At 42.7% G+C, this 16,788-nt stretch overlaps 1 protein-coding gene across 2 annotated transcripts in view; it reads right to left on the bottom strand.

The window, feature by feature from the left end:
• jakmip3 (Janus kinase and microtubule interacting protein 3) overlaps positions 1-16,788 on the bottom strand; it is a 46,927-nt gene that overhangs the window by 5,136 nt on the left and 25,003 nt on the right. Inside the window, exons 6-16 of one of the 2 annotated variants that reach the window (XM_085417204.1) lie at positions 16,360-16,515; positions 13,131-13,268; positions 12,326-12,361; positions 12,098-12,169; positions 8,895-8,999; positions 7,995-8,123; positions 7,824-7,907; positions 3,240-3,302; positions 2,998-3,096; positions 2,823-2,921; positions 130-189 (exon numbers count right to left, since the gene is read on the bottom strand). In XM_085417204.1, the coding sequence (XP_085273330.1) occupies positions 130-189; positions 2,823-2,921; positions 2,998-3,096; positions 3,240-3,302; positions 7,824-7,907; positions 7,995-8,123; positions 8,895-8,999; positions 12,098-12,169; positions 12,326-12,361; positions 13,131-13,268; positions 16,360-16,515 (1,041 nt within the window). The remainder of the gene's footprint in view (positions 1-129; positions 190-2,822; positions 2,922-2,997; positions 3,097-3,239; positions 3,303-7,823; positions 7,908-7,994; positions 8,124-8,894; positions 9,000-12,097; positions 12,170-12,325; positions 12,362-13,130; positions 13,269-16,359; positions 16,516-16,788) is intronic. The other variant, XM_085417203.1, reaches the window with a different exon arrangement.

A 16,788-nucleotide genomic window follows, 5' to 3' on the forward strand; every position in this document is an offset into this window, starting at 1 on the left:
ACGTGTCACCACGGTTACTAAACAGCATGTTTACAAAATGCACACATTCAACACACGTGAAGCCACAAGCGGATTACATGGATCACATGTTTCAGTGACACAGACATGTACAAAATAAATTCAACATACACTTACGGCGTTATCTCCCAGAATGTCCAGCTTCTTCATCAGCTCACTCATCACAATGTCCTGATCGGCAAATCACAAAAACAACCATTACACAGTGAAAAAATAAACACACACAAGTAGACGGCAAGACACAAAAGCAAAACAACTCAGTCACAATTAAAAGCTAGAGAGTAAGGATGTGTCTTCAGATGGAGAGACCCTAATTTGAAGAAGCAAACTGTTCCAAAGTTTACACACAGCAAAGGCCCCTCCTGTGTTTCAGTCAGAAGCAGCCTTCAGTTTATAGCATGAGATAAAGATCAGAGAGGTACGGCGAAGCTTATCCACCTAGAGACTTAAAAACAAGCAATAACATCTTAAAATCAATTCTATAACGTGCTGGAAGCCAGAACGCAAACAAGCCTAGACGGGGAAATACGGTCGCGTTTACGCCTGCCTGTCAGGAGCACACGTAAACACGCGAGAGCTGAAGATGAGAGAGCTGCTGCCAGGTCTGGATCAATTACTCGCATTAGCTACTCTCTCAAAGCCTTTAACAGCAGTTTCTCAATATGAAGAAACATCAAATAACATTCCCAGAATTTTGCAAAGGCAGTTCTGCTTTTCCCAGAGGGTCAAGGTCACCCTTAAGAGAAGAACGAGGGTCAGAAGGTCCACATAGGACAATCTCAGCTTTTTGATTGTTCACATTCAAAACATTTAATGCCAGCCATGATTTAATATCATGAAGACAGTCACGCAAAACTTTTAAAGTCTGTAGAATTCTTTTTAAGAGGAAAGTAGATTTGTGAATCATCAGCAAAACAGTGAAAAGAGAATCCATATTTTCTGAAAACAGAGCCTAATGGGAGCATGTGAAAGGAGAAAATGCTGGGCCAAGGGTGGATCCTTGAGGGACTCCACATGGATGGATGGATGAACCTGACAGAAAACATTCTGCTGCTTAAATAGAATCTAAACCAATCAAGGGCAGGTGCCTTAATACCCACAGCAGTCTGGACACTACAACACCATGACCCACTTTATCAAATGCAGTGCTCAGGTCTAAAAGCACTTAAATGGCATTAATAAAAGATCATTAAAAACTTTTAAAGGCATAGTTTCAGTGCTGTGTAGCGCTTTGAGCCTGGCGCTGGACGCAGACAATTTTCTCCAGGACTTTGGACACGAAAGGGAGCTCAGAGAACTCTGGCAACATGAATTATAGTTTGAAGGCCAAGAGAAACAGAATAGAACAATCCTTTAATTGTCCCACAAGGGGAAATTTGGTGATGCCCACCTGATTTATTTTTCCAAGTGGATCATTATTCATCCACTTGATTGATCTTTATTAATTATTTATTCTTTTAAGTTATTACAATTGGAACAGACAGGACCCGTGGATAGAAAAGGGAAAGACAAAGACAAGCAACCTTCCAAAAAAGGAGAGGGAAAGAAAAGCAGAGGGGAAGCGCGACAGAGAGAAAAGATCAGCTGGATCACCTGCTGGTAGAAAGAGAACAACACAGGAGGGAGACCACAGCAACAACCTAGATAAGCAGAACTAACAGTAAATAATAAAAACTGAGCGGAGCAGCACACAACGACAACGCATGGAGGCAGCAGCCAAGGAAGAAGTGTGTTTCTGTGAACACAGGTGTGGACAAACAGGTACTCAGGTGTGAACACCTGTGTGTGCAAGCGCACTTGTATTCATAAGGTTCCTCCATGTAAGTGCAGCTGGATAGTGTAGTGGTAAGACCGAAGAGGGGACTGAGCCCCCCACCCCTGGAAGGGGCCTGACCGAGCAACGGGCGCCGGATTGATCCAGTACACGGCATGGTGTTAATAATCAGACAGTAGGTCCAATGGTGTCAAAGACTTATTATGTCGAGGCTTCAGACGGGACACTACTTCAGTGCACCAAGAAACAGGTTAAAGGTGTGTTCAGGGGTATTCAGCACAAACAGCATCGACATGTTGAGGATGATTTTTAGTTATCTTGCATCACAGGGATGTTTGTTCTAAACTCCAACCTGAGCTTTTCTTAATCCAGATCTGCTGCTGCGACTCTACCGGCCTCTGATGTGAATGCGACGACTTGTGTTTGGAGGCGGTTTGACCCTTGAATCTGTGACAGACTAATTTCTACGTCTGTGACTGAACACTGACCAAACTTCAGCGCCTAAGGGTTCACAGATGCAGCGTGAACCCTAGAAATAAAAAGCTGTGAATGGTTGTCTGTCTCTGTATTAACCCAGTGACAAACCTGTGACCTGTCCAGGTGTACCCCGCCCATCGCCCTATGACAGCGAGGATGTGCTGCAGTCCCCCCACAACACTGAATTGGATAAAGAAAACGGATGGCTATAATAGATTTATCTCACTGCTGCTTGATGATCACAAATTCAATAATCTTCTGCAGCGCTGCTGTCATCGTTTTTGCAGCACTTTATTTTCTTTTACATTTTTATAGCTCTGTCAGCATTCCTCTAATAACTCCTCTCACTGGAGCAAAAGGAGCTCAGCTGATCCATTTGTAAAGAGAATGAAATGACAAATCAAACGCACCTTTCAGGCCCAGTTTAACAGTGAAAGTGTAGCTTAGTTCAGCCAGCTAACACAGCGAAAGCCTGGATATGCTGAATATGCTGGCAGTGCACCCCTCAGAGATATTTACAGGTGCACTCAGGTGTACTGACGGATGTACTCACAGTGACTCCCTCTGCCTCACAGTAAACCTGTAGAGGACTGAGGCCTTCAGGGAAATGGAGCTGTTGGAAATTGATGGCGGGTGAGCGCCGCTCCCTCTCCTGAACAGCAAACAGAAATCACAGGTAAACGTCTGGAAGTTTGAGATGCTGTTACTGGCATCTGCAACGTTTTCACCTCTAACTCCAGGATCCTGAACTCCAGCAGCTCGTTCTGGTCTTTGGCATCCTGGATGTCGTTTTTCAGTCGCAGCTCTTCACCTTCCATCTGCCTGACCTGCAAACCATCCGTTGTTACGTGTGACATTAAGTCTATTCTCAGCCAAATACCAAATATACCAAATGCAAGTTGTTCTTTTTGATTCAGAAGAATTTGTGTGTATATTTACTGAGACGTCACGATTGACAAATGCGATTCACCTTCGCCACCAGTTCCTGATTCCTCCGATACAACGCCTGCTTCTCCTCCACCCACTTCAGGTCCTGAGACACAGACAGAGCGACCGCACTGTCAATGTTGTGATCGTGTGATCTGTTTTCAGACCTGTTCTCTGTTCTCATCACACGTGTTCGGCTGTGTTCCACAGAGAACCACTGGTTTTGCTGTTATATATTCAGATATATATTGAAAACTATCTATTCAGGATTGCATACCTCTCATCATGACTCTTAGTCTATTTATACCTTGTTTAGCTTTTATACTTGTATGTTTTTTTTTTTTTTAATTTTTGTTTACCTTGTTACTAGGGGTGCAACGATACTCGTATCGATATTGAACCGTTCGATACAGAGCTTTCGGTTCGGTACGCACAGGTATCGAACAATACAACATTTGTAATTTATTTTATCAACTTTCCTTCTGACGATGCTGTCTGTGTTGAGCGCTCAGTGGATCTGCGCTCGACAGTGCAGCCTAGGCGGAGTAGTCGAACGCAGATTCACTGAGCGCAGCGCAAGCTAGCAAGACAGAAGCTAAGCTCGTTGCAACATGGCAAACTGACCCTCCCCCACCCTCATTCAGATCTGGCCTTTGGAACTATTTTGGTTTTCATGTGACGTATGACCCTGAAGGTAAGCGCGTCATGGACTAAAGTAAAACAGTATGTTGCATGTGCCATGCAATGCTCAATTACATGGTGGGAGCTAGTGTGTTAGCGCAGTTAGCTCGTTAACGTGTTGGCCGTCCAGCCCCACGTACGGGGCGATCCGCGGTAGCTCGTTAATGGAGATTTGCCGTGTTGTGGCGTTAACGTCATTTCAGATTAACGCTGACAGCACTAGTGGGAACACAACGAATATGACTGCACATTTACTCCGACAGCATCCTAGTGCAAAGACAAGTGGAAGCAGACAAAAACAACAAGCAGCATGCTACAAACTTTACCCGAGTCATTTAGACAGCCATTAGCACAGGATTCTCCTTATGGGGACCTGATATGTTTAATATGCTGCTGAGAATATAGCCCAGAAGAAGCGTATAGTAGAGCTTTTATTTTGGAAAGAGACATTTCTCTGTAATAAACTCTCTTTTCCAAAGATGAGTGATTTCTCCAGCAGATAGATTTATTTTATTACTTTGTTGTTTCAGCAACATTAAATTTAAAAACTGTACGTTTGAGTTAAAATATATATTTATAATTTTAATAAATGACAAATTAAAAAGGCATGAACATTTTTTGTATCAAACCGAACTGAACCGTGAATTTTGTGTATCGTTGCACCCCTACTTGTTACAGAACACTACACTCCAAGCTGCGCATGTGCACAATTGCAACTGCTGGCACGGTCTCTGCACACAGAAAATCTGCGTTGCGCACAAAAAAAATAATCTAACCTGAATTGAAATTAAAATTAAAACTTCAACAATTCTGTTTTGCAGTGTTAGTCAGTGACTGGCTGCTCCCGTATGGGAACGATGCCACCTTATCCCACAGTCCAGCCAATGATGCGATTCACATTCGTATATACGCAGCTAATCAACGTGGTTGACAGGCTATGACAGCGTCCTTATGTGCCAACACCGGTGTGCTGACACTAATTGGCTGCTGCCGGTCCAAACAATTTGATTTTTGATTTGACTGATAGTTGTTGAATAACAAATGTTGTGAAGCTATATAATATGTATATAGCAGTTGAAATGTTTTAGTTAAATCCTTATTGGTTAAATATATGGTTTGTTTATTTATTTATAAATTGTGTACACAGGAACAAGAATGTATTTAGCTTAACTGGCTGACATTTTTGTGTTATTCTTGTGATTTCTTATTGGCCTTGTTTATTTAATGCAGGCCAGGTGAACCTTTTTGGGTATGGAAAAGGATGGTGAGCCAATGAACGGCTAGGAGCAGGACTCATTCTGCATTCAAGCTTCCACTGGACTGGTAGGAAGCTATCAAAGACGACGCTCTTTCCCCATTTTCCGAATACACTGATTTCCACAATCATACACACCATTTCCCCCGTTTATGGACAATAGCGCTTGGACATCTCTCATGGACATTCAGATAAAACTCATTGACTTCAGTGTGGATCAGTGTTTTTGATGTTAACATGTGTTATTTATGGGGAACTTTTTTTTTCTTGTTATTTTTCTTTGCTTTCGATTAAATACATGGTACCTGCAAAAGCATTTTGTGTTGTGTATTTATTAATTACTGCCCATCAGCTCCAGTAGCATTCCTAAATCTTCTGATTAATAATAACCTAATATTTCACTCAATACCTAGCCTGTATTAATTCATTAGCGCTTCATCAGTGTTACACAAACTACCCTTTAGGCCTAAGCCCCGGGTGTATAAAGTGTTTGGCTCTGCCTCTGGAGTCAACAGTGTCCATGACACACAACGTAACGTTCGATAATGTGTCATGCGCAAAAGCATCAGCTCTAAGAGCCGTGCTTACAGAGTGCTTTGCAGTGAATCAGAAGAGTCGACTCCCATGAACAAGAGCCGGCTCCTCCTTTCGCTGCTCAGCTCTCACACAGTTGCTCAGCTATGCTCCAATCCCTCCATATTGTGGCCAATCACATGCGAGGTTATAGGATAACATCATTATGTGAAAAACAGAGAGGATGAGAGACACGACAGTCAAGTGGAGCGTGCGTCCGTCCTCTCAGTAAGTGCTAACAAATATAACTGTGTGGATTCCTACAGCATCCACACTATTGAGTTCCTGTTTCTCTTTATTTCGCTCTTTATGGGCGATCGTGGTTCAAGAGTTGGGAGTTCACCTTGTAATTGGAAGGTTGCCGGTTCGAGCCCCGGCTCGGACAGTCTCGGTCGTTGGGTCCTTGGGCAAGACACTTCACCCGTTGCCTACTGGTGGTGGTCAGAGGGCCCGGTGGCGCCAGTGTCCGGCAGCCTCGCCTCTGTCAGTGCGACAGGGTGGCTGTGGCTACAACGTAGCTGCCATCACCAGTGTGTGAATGGGTGGATGACTGGATATGTAAAGCGCTTTGGGGTCCTTAGGGACTAGTAAAGCGCTATATAAATACAGGCCATTTACCATTTATTCTTTATTCCACTATATTCTAGTTACTTCTGTACGTTTTCTGGCACTTAACTAGTCCCACAGTTTTTATCTGATTTTCACCATTCAAACTTTTAAAAATTCTGCTATTTCTGCTCTTTCCTGCTATGACTTTTGGTGCTCATATACTTTTTGAGATATTACATTTTTATGCAATTTTTTTGTCCCATTGAAACGAATGGACCAAATTATCAGTGTGGTCATTGATTTTGCTTGCCAGGGTGAACTGTGTTTTAGCTCAGTGAGATGAGTAGCCGTTCTCAGAGCGGGAGACCCGGGTTCGAATCCCGCCTATGGCAACATTTTTTTCAGGTAACAGTTAAACTTATCAACACAAATTTCAGCTTCTTCACCCCTTTTCAGCAGAATTATTAGTTTTTTCATTCCTTTTCGGGAAAAATTCCAGATTCTTCAGCAGAAACTTCCGCAGCACAACATTCCGTTTCTTTTCAGTTTCTTCACCTACTTTCAGGACATAGTTTTACTTCTTCAGCTGTTTTTAGCAGATTCCCCTACACGGCATTCATGCAGCATTTTCGCAGGAAATGCAACTTTTTCTAGGTTAAAATATTTCTGCCAAGTATTATTTTTCCTCTTCGTTATTGCAGTTCTGCTAAGTAATTACATTTTTGCTAAGTTCCTATGCTTTTGCAAAGTTATTACCATTGGTGCAACTTTTCAGCTATTTTCAGCAGACAGCTTCAGCGTTACAGCATCCACACAGCATTTTCGCAGGAAATGCAAATTTTTCTAGTTCTATAAAGTTGTTCTATATAGCGTGTAACTGTTCATATAGAGCGTTATTAAATTTATTGCTAATGCACATTGACTTCTGAGGAAATTTTAGATGGCACTCATCAGAAAGGCTGCTGGCCCCTGGTCTAACAGATCTTCAGGATGAACATGGATCTGGTCAAGCATTCAAAGATTTCCTCTCACCTTTATCCATATTTATGAGAGAAAAAGAAAAAGAAAAGTCAGGGCGTGCTCTCCTGAACTACCTCTCCAACCGTTTGCACCAGCAGAAATGGCAGCTGATGGAGCTGTAATGTTGTGTAACTCTGGGCATGTGCAGTAGAGGTTCAACCTACAGGAAAAACAGCGCTTTGGACACACCAAATTGTTGGATGTGGAGGTTTTACACCCACCAAGCACCAACATGAAGGTTTTGCCTCTTTCTCCAGACGTTAAGGTCAGAGCTCGAGGAGGAGATACGACCTGCCTGTCACTGTGAGTGGAGACTGTGTCACAGCTGTGCCTCCTGCTGGCTCTCTATGGAGTACAACTGTAGTTTACTCTACCTCTGTATGGCTCTGATTGGTTCTTTGATTAGCTTGAAGACACACCCCTTTATTGCAGGATTCTAGCCTAGAACCAATCAGAATGCAGATAATATTCTCATTCACCTGCCTCCTCTTGGTTTTATCCTTCTGTAATTTTTCTGCGTTTTAGAAACTCAACAGTTTTGCATGTTACCAGTCCTTGCTGCTTCAGCGCTGATTCCAGATCTGAAACTCTGCTCTGGTATCGACTGATCTCACTCAGCAGCTGCTCTCTGGTCTGAAACACAAAGAATACAACCGTCAACCTGTTAGTGCCTTGCTTCATTGCAGCTAATGCAGCCCTCTGTGCCCCCACCGGGGTCACCTTGATCTCCTTCTCTGCATCGTAGTTTCCGCCACTCGTCTCCGCTAACAGAGCATACGCTCGCTGCAGCGCTTGGTACTCCTGAGTCAGCTGACGGTAACGAAGCTCCGCCTCCTCATGCACGCATAACTAAAACACACAAAACCCCAACTTCAGACCAGCGAGTCAGAGCAGTAACTGAAACAGTCTCAAGCTCTCATTGTTGCTGTCATCATGAAACGTAATACAGATAGCACAACCAATCATGCACAACTACACACATATCAGCCAATCAGACACTTGCAAGTCGCTGCTGGACGTATAAAAAACATGGCTAATATCGTGCCACTTCCGATTTAAAAGCTATTTCAGAAATAAACTCAGCTCTGTTTTTAATTTAATGACTCTATTAGGACTGATGCAGTTAACTGTTTATAGATCAGGGGTGTCCAACTCCAGTCCTCGAGAGTTTTTAGACGCATCCTTGGTCCGACACACCTGAATCAAATTTATGGCTTGTTCCTAGGCCTTTGCAAAACTTGATGGGATGCTGAAGAGGTAATCCAACCATCTGATTCAGCTGTGTTGGAGTAGGGATGCATCTAAAAGCTGCAGAACTGTAGCTCTCGAGGATTGGAGTTGGACACCCCTGTTATAGACACTGGCAGCTTAAGCAGGTTACAACTTAAAGTACCTGAAGGATGTTTTGTTGTTACTATATGAATTATTATTTAAAATCTAGCAAAGGTGGATCTTTGAAGGTTTTGTCTTTCTGTCGGCTCTCCATCAAAGGCTGAGCGCTGTCTGTTCCAAGAGTCAGAAACTACCAGCTGTTTCCTTTTACATCCCACTGGACTTAAGGACACGTTTGGATGTCCTCACCTTTGGAAACAGTGGGTGTGTGTATGTGTGTGTGCGTACCTCGTCTGGTTCAGTATCTGGAGTTCTGTCAGTGTGAAAGGACAAAGACGAGCCATCAGAATCCACAGACGCCTCTTCATCATAGCCATAAAACGTCTCAATGACCTGCAGGCAACACACAGAGACACAACGTAGTTCTGAAAACCCACCACAAAGTGCCATAACACCATCAAGACATCCTCCATTTTTCTACATCACGCCCAGTTCAGGATGCTTTACAGATCATCAGAGATCTGATTTCTGGTCCAGAAGAGCTGACCAGAGTTGGTCCAACCAGCTCTCAGTATGTTTACATGAAATCATCGAAATCTGATGACTGGGCTGTAACCTGATTGGTCAAAGCTAATTTAATTTGGAGCTGTGACAGGAGAAGACTCTGAATTAGTAAACGACGTTTAGTTTGTGACCTTTTAATATTTCAATCATTATTCAGAAAACACTGAATGTCTGTCACCATGGTGACTTAATTTAAGGAGCTTGTAAAAACACAAGCGACTGGACTCGTTTAAATTTCTTGAAGATGTTTCAAGTTTCATCCAAGACGCTTCTTCAGCTGTAAAACCAAATAGTGGCGTGTCCCTTATTTGATCATTACCCTCATCACAGGAGCCAAAGTGTGAAAAAAGGTGTAGTTGCTATTAGCAGAGGTTTAGCGAGAGCATTTAGAGAGCATCCTCACACAGAACATGACATCGTGGTTCGGGAACAGCTGTGTGAAGGACCAAAAAGCTCTCCAGAGAGTGATCCGTACAGCAGAACGCTGCTGCAGGATTGCTCTCCCCCCGCTTCAGGACACCTACACCAGGAGATGCCGGACTAGAGCAGCGCAGATACTGAAGGACCCGTCCCATCCTGGCAACAAACTGTTCCAACTTCTGCAATCTGGTAGAAGGTTCCGCATCTTCCGGGCAAGGACAGAGAGACTCAAGAGGAGCTTCTATCCCCAAGCCATCCGGGCCCTAAACACACACACCCGCCCTCTCACATCATCTATAATTGACTGAGACAGGACTCTTCCAGACACTAAACCAAGGCACAATGTACATTTCAATTCCTTTAATTTTAAATATGTTTATATTGTCTATCCTGTAAAATAGTCAGATGTCTATTCATATTAATGTACAGAATTCACCTGCTTGCTGCTACTACTGCACATTCACCCAGTGTATATACTATATATATATATATATATATATATATATATATATATATATATAATGTTCTTCCTCTACACCCCCCCCCCCCCCCCCCCAATTTTTGCACATGTCGAGGAGCGTGTCAGGCTACATTTCACTGTGTTATACTTGTATAACTATGCATGTGACAAATAAAGAACCTTGAACCTTGAACCTTAGCTGAACCATCGTGAGTCATGTGACCTACTGAGATCAACTCACCCATGTGAGTGGGCGTTAAGGTCTCTGTGAAGGATCTCAGAACTGGATTATAGATGGCAGACAGTTGGTGTGGTAAGCCCCGCCCTCTGTTCAAAGATAGCCGTTCACAGTGGACACACATGCTTCTTTTACTCCTCTTTCAAACCTGTCCTCTCTGTCCAACATGTGAACATTTGCATCCTTAAAGCAGTGACCTTTGTCCTTTAGTACAGCCGAGCCTTGTCCCGTGGAGGTGGCTCTTCTATGTTGTGCGTTTATAAAGTGGATGTTTGGTGTCTCCAGTGTAGAGGTCTGAGCACTCCTCCCTACACTGTACAGCTACGCTACATTGTTGAGGTTGTGTGTGGGATGAACCAGTTTGTGTCTGAGTGTGTGGCTGGGTACACTGGGATGTCGTGCTTGGGGAAGACTCTCCTGAGTTTCTCTGATAAACCTGCCACATGAGGGATGACAGTTGTTCTGTTTGTCCTTCTGATCCTCTCTAGTTGGTGTCTGACCGTCTTTGCTGTGCATCTTAGTTGATTTGATGAAAGCCCAGCTGGGATAACCACATGTTTATGAGCTTTCTTTACATGTGTGTTCCTTTGTTTCCCCTTCTGGCTTAGAGGGGATGTTTTTCCAGGGTTGCAGGATCCCGATTTCCCCAAGTTTGTGTTCCAGAGGGTGGTGGAAGTCAAGTGGGGAGTAGGTACTGGTCTGTGTTTGTGGGTTTCCAGCAAATGTAAATGTTGAGGTTTCCATCCTCCTCAATGTGCCATAAATAGCCCCTACATGTCGTTTCTATTGACGACAACATTAAGCAGACATTAAAAAAAAAGTTGTCACCTGGTTTTACAGTGGACCCTCTCAGTGGACCAAAACTGGAGGTCCAAAAATGACTTATAAAAGACGTCGCTCCAACTTCACTTTACGTAATGGGATGCACATTCAGTCTGAGCTGCTGGAGCTTTGCAGCAGGGCTTCATTTGCTGCTTTCAGGAACAAGCTGCACACAAAACACTGAAAGCGTTCTGCACATGAAAGAAATGCTGAGGGTCACCTGCTTCTGATCAGGTAAGCTGGTCAGCCTCGGTTTTCATGGAGATTCAATAGGTAAACAGCTCGCTAAAGAATTAACCTGGCTTCGTCATACACTTCTCTGCACATCTCTTACACACTGTCATGGTCCTGGGCCATGTGGGCCCAGTATTCTTAGTTCCTTGTATTTTTGTATTTCGTTCCTTATTTAGGCCATGTTTTCTGAGTTGCCCTGTTGTGTTGTTCCCTAAGTGTTTTCCCTTCATGGCTTTTACCCCCTGTGTGCCCCTCTGTGTATCTGTGAGCCCTCGTCTCTCCTTATGTTTTATTTCATGTTTCCCCAGCCTGTTATGTCTGTGTTTTCCCCGTGCTCTCTCTCCTCCTGTCTGAACCTCTGTGCCTGTACATGTCATGTTCAGTTCACCCCGCCCTGTCTCGTTATGATTATCAGTGTCACCTGTGTTCCCCGTGTGTGCCCACTTTCCTCGTTTACCCTCTGTGTATTTCTGTCTGAGTCTCCCTCTGTTCGGCGTCGCGTTCTCCCTCATGCCGTGTGTGGTTCTCCCCGTGTCTTCCGGTATATGTTACTTTAGCTTTTCCCAGTTTAGTGTAGTTTTGCATTGCTTTTGTATCATCGTTATTGTTTATCACCTGTCAGCAATAAAGCTGCATTTTGAGTTTATCCCCCGTGTCTGTGAGTTTGCAATTTGGGTCCTCATCCTGCCTGCCACACGGCCGAATCATGACACACACAAACAAAGAAATATCGGGGTACAGGCCTGGCCTCACCCTGCAGGCTCTGAAGGTCCGTTTCCTCCTCCCTGATTCCTGACGCCGGTACCTCAGTAACATGTCTCTCTCCTACAGACAGACAGACAGCAGCATGTTTCACTATTAATAGAAAGACCTTACTCTCAGGGTTATCACTGATTCTATGCATGTTCGATACAAAGCTCACAATCCATCACACAGGACACACCAACAACTGTATTAACACTGGTACGATTCAATACTTACAATCACATTCTTCACATAACCAGCTGTCTCCAGAGCCTGTAAACACAAACTAAGTCTTATTACAGTGAAGTACTGAACTGTAGTACAAGTATAAATGTGTGAGTGTGTGTAGTACTAGTAGGAGCAGTAACAGTATTACTTGTCGTCTGTATGGACACAGTTGCTCACTTAATGGGTTTTTTCACATTGTGGTTCCTCACTGAAGGCATCAAAACTATGAATGAACACATATGGGCTTATGTGTGTCCATCCATCCATCCCCCTCTTCCACTTATTCAATTCAGGGCCGTGGGGGGGAGGGGGGGCTGGAGTCTATCACAGCTGTCTTAGGGCAGGAGACAGGGTAGACCCTGGATTGTTTAAAGATCAGGCTTCAAACTTTCCTTTTTGCTAAAGCATATAGTTAGGGCTGGACCAGGTGACCCTGAATCCTCCCTTAGGCTGCTGGGAGACTCCCATGATGCATTGAGTGTTTCTTCTTCACTCACTATGTTTTTATACAACTCTCTGCATTTAATTACTAGTTATTATTAATCTTTGGCTTCTTCCTGTTGACAGCAGACGGCCCCGCCCCTCCCTGAGCCTGGTTCTGCTGGAGGTTTCTTCCTGTTAAAAGTGAGTGTTTTCTGCCCACTCTCGCCAAAGTGCTTGCTCATAGGCAGTCATATGATTGTTGAGATTTACTCTGGTTTATTTGTATTATTGTAGGGTATTTCTTTTACAACATAAAGCGCCTTGAGGCAACTGATGTGATTTGGCGCTATACAAACTGAACTGAATTGAACTGAATCAGTAGTATGGGTACCTTGGACAGGTCATCAATGATGTGTTGCTGCTCCAGGACTTGTAACCGCAGAAACTCCATCTCTCTCTCGTCCTGACTGTAACCATGGTAACTGGTGGAGTGGCTGCGGTCCAGATCATTTAATGAACTTGGCCTCCTCTGTGGACCACAAAAGCATGGCTGTTACCATAGCAATGGTACGCTAAAGTATTCGATTTCTGTTTGATGGTTTTTCATGCTCACTGTCACCAAGTGCTCGGCCATGATGGGTTGTCTTTTCTTTCATATAGAAATATAACTAAAATGAATAGATGTGGAAGAAATGCTCAGCAGCTGATGCAGCACTGTTTCACTGTGTTTGAATAAAGTATACTATAACTAGGGCTGTTCGATGTAACGATATAAAAACGTCTATGGTTTCATATTACGCTATCGTTTGTTTTGTGGTAAAATAAACAGTTTTCAGCAATATTTTTTCATGGTTTTGATGGTCACGGTAGAATTTCCCAAAGCTCTATTTTTCTCTTATATTTAATATAACCACACTACAGTGGACAAGTGACTGTTTTTATGCGTTGTCATTACCAACAACGATGGTAAAACCATCGTGTGGCTTGTTTATTTTCCACATAAACCTTTCACAATAAAGCTGAAGATCCTGTTGAGATTTTTCAAAATAAACTGCAAAGTATTTCGGACAAGAGTGTTTACGGACGATAAGCTAAGAAAGAGCCCATAAAGAAAATTGCGTCCGTTTCAACTTATGTAACACTCGACTCCAGGTAAACGACGCCCAGCTGAAAACACTTCACGCAAGTTGAGTGGACCAAATTTCACAGAATTTACAGAAAATGTTAAATTTTTGTCTTACATAGGGATATGTGATTTTGGTCATATCGCACAGCCCTAACTATAACAGTTTCTGCTTTAGTGTAATTTCCATTACAGTAAGTAAGTAAAAGTAAGTAAAATGTATTTTCACAGATAAAAATCACAAAGTGCTAAATAAAATAATATAAAACAATGAGAAAATGAATTAAAAGCTTGTATAGAAATGCCTTCAGCTGCTTTTCAAAAGAGTCAATTGAGTCTAAACACCGTAAAGCCAACAGAAGAGAGTTCCACAGCCTCGGTGCCTGTTTTGAACCCAGTACATGGGGCCAACAGTAACTTCTGACCTGAAGACCTAAGTGCTCGGGATGGAGCATGAGGTTTCAACAGGTCAGATGGACTGGGGAGCTTCACCATGCAGAGCTCTAAAAGTTACGACTAAAATTTTAAAATGAACCCTAAAATTTACTGGCAACCTGTGAAGAGAAGCCAGAACTGGAGTAATGTGTGACCTCTTGTCAGTGCCAGTTAAAAGTCTCGCCGCAGCATTCTGTACAGTTTGAAGGCGATCCCGAGCAGATTTGTTGGAAGCACAAAGACCGTTACAATAATCCAAACGAGAAGAAATAAAAGCATGAATCATCTCAGGTTCTGTCTTTGACACCAGTAGTCTGAGTTGACAAATGTTTCTTCGATGATAAAAACAGTTCTGGACTAGTTGTTTGGAAAGATTCACACTGTACTGTCAAATATGATGCCCAAGTTTCTGAGACTCGATTGAACAGGAGGGCGTAAAAAACTGATATGCTGCTTAATTTCTGAGATTATATGGTCAGGACCAAAAATCAAAGTTGTGATTAAATTGTCATTTGATCATTGTTGGATTTCTGACAGACAATTATTTAAACAAGGCAATTCATAAAACTCAGAAGCTTAACAGTATAACTGAATGTCATCAGCATGGAGATGATAATTTGGCCTAGAGGGAGGATATACAGCAAAAAGAGAATCGGACCTAAAACAGATCCTTGAGGTGCCCCAGAAGGCAGAGCTGATGTTTCAGACAACACATGATTCATACAGACAGTAAAGATCTCTCAGATAGATGCGACATAAACCATTTTAAACAACACCAGTAATCCTGAACAAGTCCTTTAGCCTATTTATCAGGATGCTGTGATCAACAGCATCAAAAGCTGAGGAGAGAACCAGTATAACCAGTACGAGCACTCCCCAGAGTCTGCTGCCATCAACATGTCACCACACACTGTAAGTAAAGTGGTTTGAGTCGAGTGCAATTTGTGGAAACCAGACTTGGAAAATGTCCAGAACATTGTTCTTCTCCAAAAAGTTGTTCAGTTGTTCTGCAACTCTTTTTTCCAAGATCTTTGACACAGATGATCATTTTGATATTTTCAGTGTGATACTGAGAGGATGATGGAGAGATAATAGACCTGATGGCAGCGACTTTATTTACAAAATAGTTCAAAAATTCATTACAATCAGATTTAGTATAGACTGGTACATGAGGGATATCAAACAACACTTTGGGATGGTTCTTTTTTTAAATTCAGTTCTAGCATTTTTTAATCATGTCATTAAGTGAGGAAATTGATTCCTTGAGATGTATCCCATGAACCTCGAGCTTGGAAGCCTTCCATAAACGTTCTAACTTGCGACAATATTTCCTAAAATTCAGAATATTTTCATTTATCCAGGGACAGAAATTTGAAGAATGGACGACACTTTGTTTCAGAGGCGTCCCTGTATATGAGATAGATTTACATTAATTGTTAAAACGTACGTATATATCTGTGTATATGTTTGTGTATATAGGTAGGTATGTATGTGTGTATGCGTATGTACTCCTTTGTATGTATAACTTGTACATATCTTTTTTGTGTAAATGCCTGTGTTACTGTGTAGCCTGTGTTACGCTATTGTGTGTTACACACACTCCCTCAGTAGGTACCCTTAAACTTATGTCTATCTTATCTTCCTCTCCTATCCAAAAACTGAATGTAAATCTACATCCTGCCAACGGAGAGATGCCAAACTGTGTTTCATTGTTCTTGTAACAGTGACAATACAGATCTATTCTATTCTATAAGACACCAAGAGTCCTGCCAGGGTCAAGCGTGGCCGAGAGCCTTCCAGCAGCATCCTGGTTTATAATCGGGATCATTCAATCTTTTGGATCATTGGTGTAAGAGGTGAAAGATCCAAATAAAATGACAAATTAAACTTCAGTCTTGTAATTGGGTTGTCAATGAAGTACCTAAACCCTGAAGTGTGAGTGAATCCTGACACCTGCTGGTAAAAAGCAGTAACTGCGTGTGGAAGCTGGACATCACATCAATTCCAACACCATCACCAGTTTGACTGATACAGAATAGGGTGTGTTAGAGTCAGAGGTTACCATAGTTACCATCTCCAGATTCTCCTGGGTGACGAAGCGAAGCTTGTTATCGAGTCGACGCAGCGCTAGAGCCAGCTCTTCGTTTTTGCGGCTCAGACGCTTGTTCTTGTCCAGAAGAGGAAGAAACTGACTCTCGGCCTCTCTCAGGCGCTTCAACTGCAGAACACACGAAAAATAAAAACATACAGGCAGGAAGAGGAAAAGGATTTTATCAAGTAATTCATTAGCCCCAGGTAAGATAACATTAGGGTGACAGTGCCCTACAGTGTTTGTAGTTCTTATGATTGGAGTCCATTAAGCTTACGGTCTCATTTCAAGCTCCATATTTTGTTTCCTGGGCTGGAGAGGCACTGCATGAGTTGCGGTTCATTAGCTGCATAAGGTGGAATGTAACAATTAATTTACTCAACATTACCCTCTACAGGTGTA

Source organism: Rhamphochromis longiceps, linkage group LG8, assembly GCF_057381845.1.
Source record: "Rhamphochromis longiceps isolate RC_006_pf linkage group LG8, R_longiceps_female_GT1.1, whole genome shotgun sequence".
NCBI classification, from domain to species: domain Eukaryota; kingdom Metazoa; phylum Chordata; class Actinopteri; order Cichliformes; family Cichlidae; genus Rhamphochromis; species Rhamphochromis longiceps.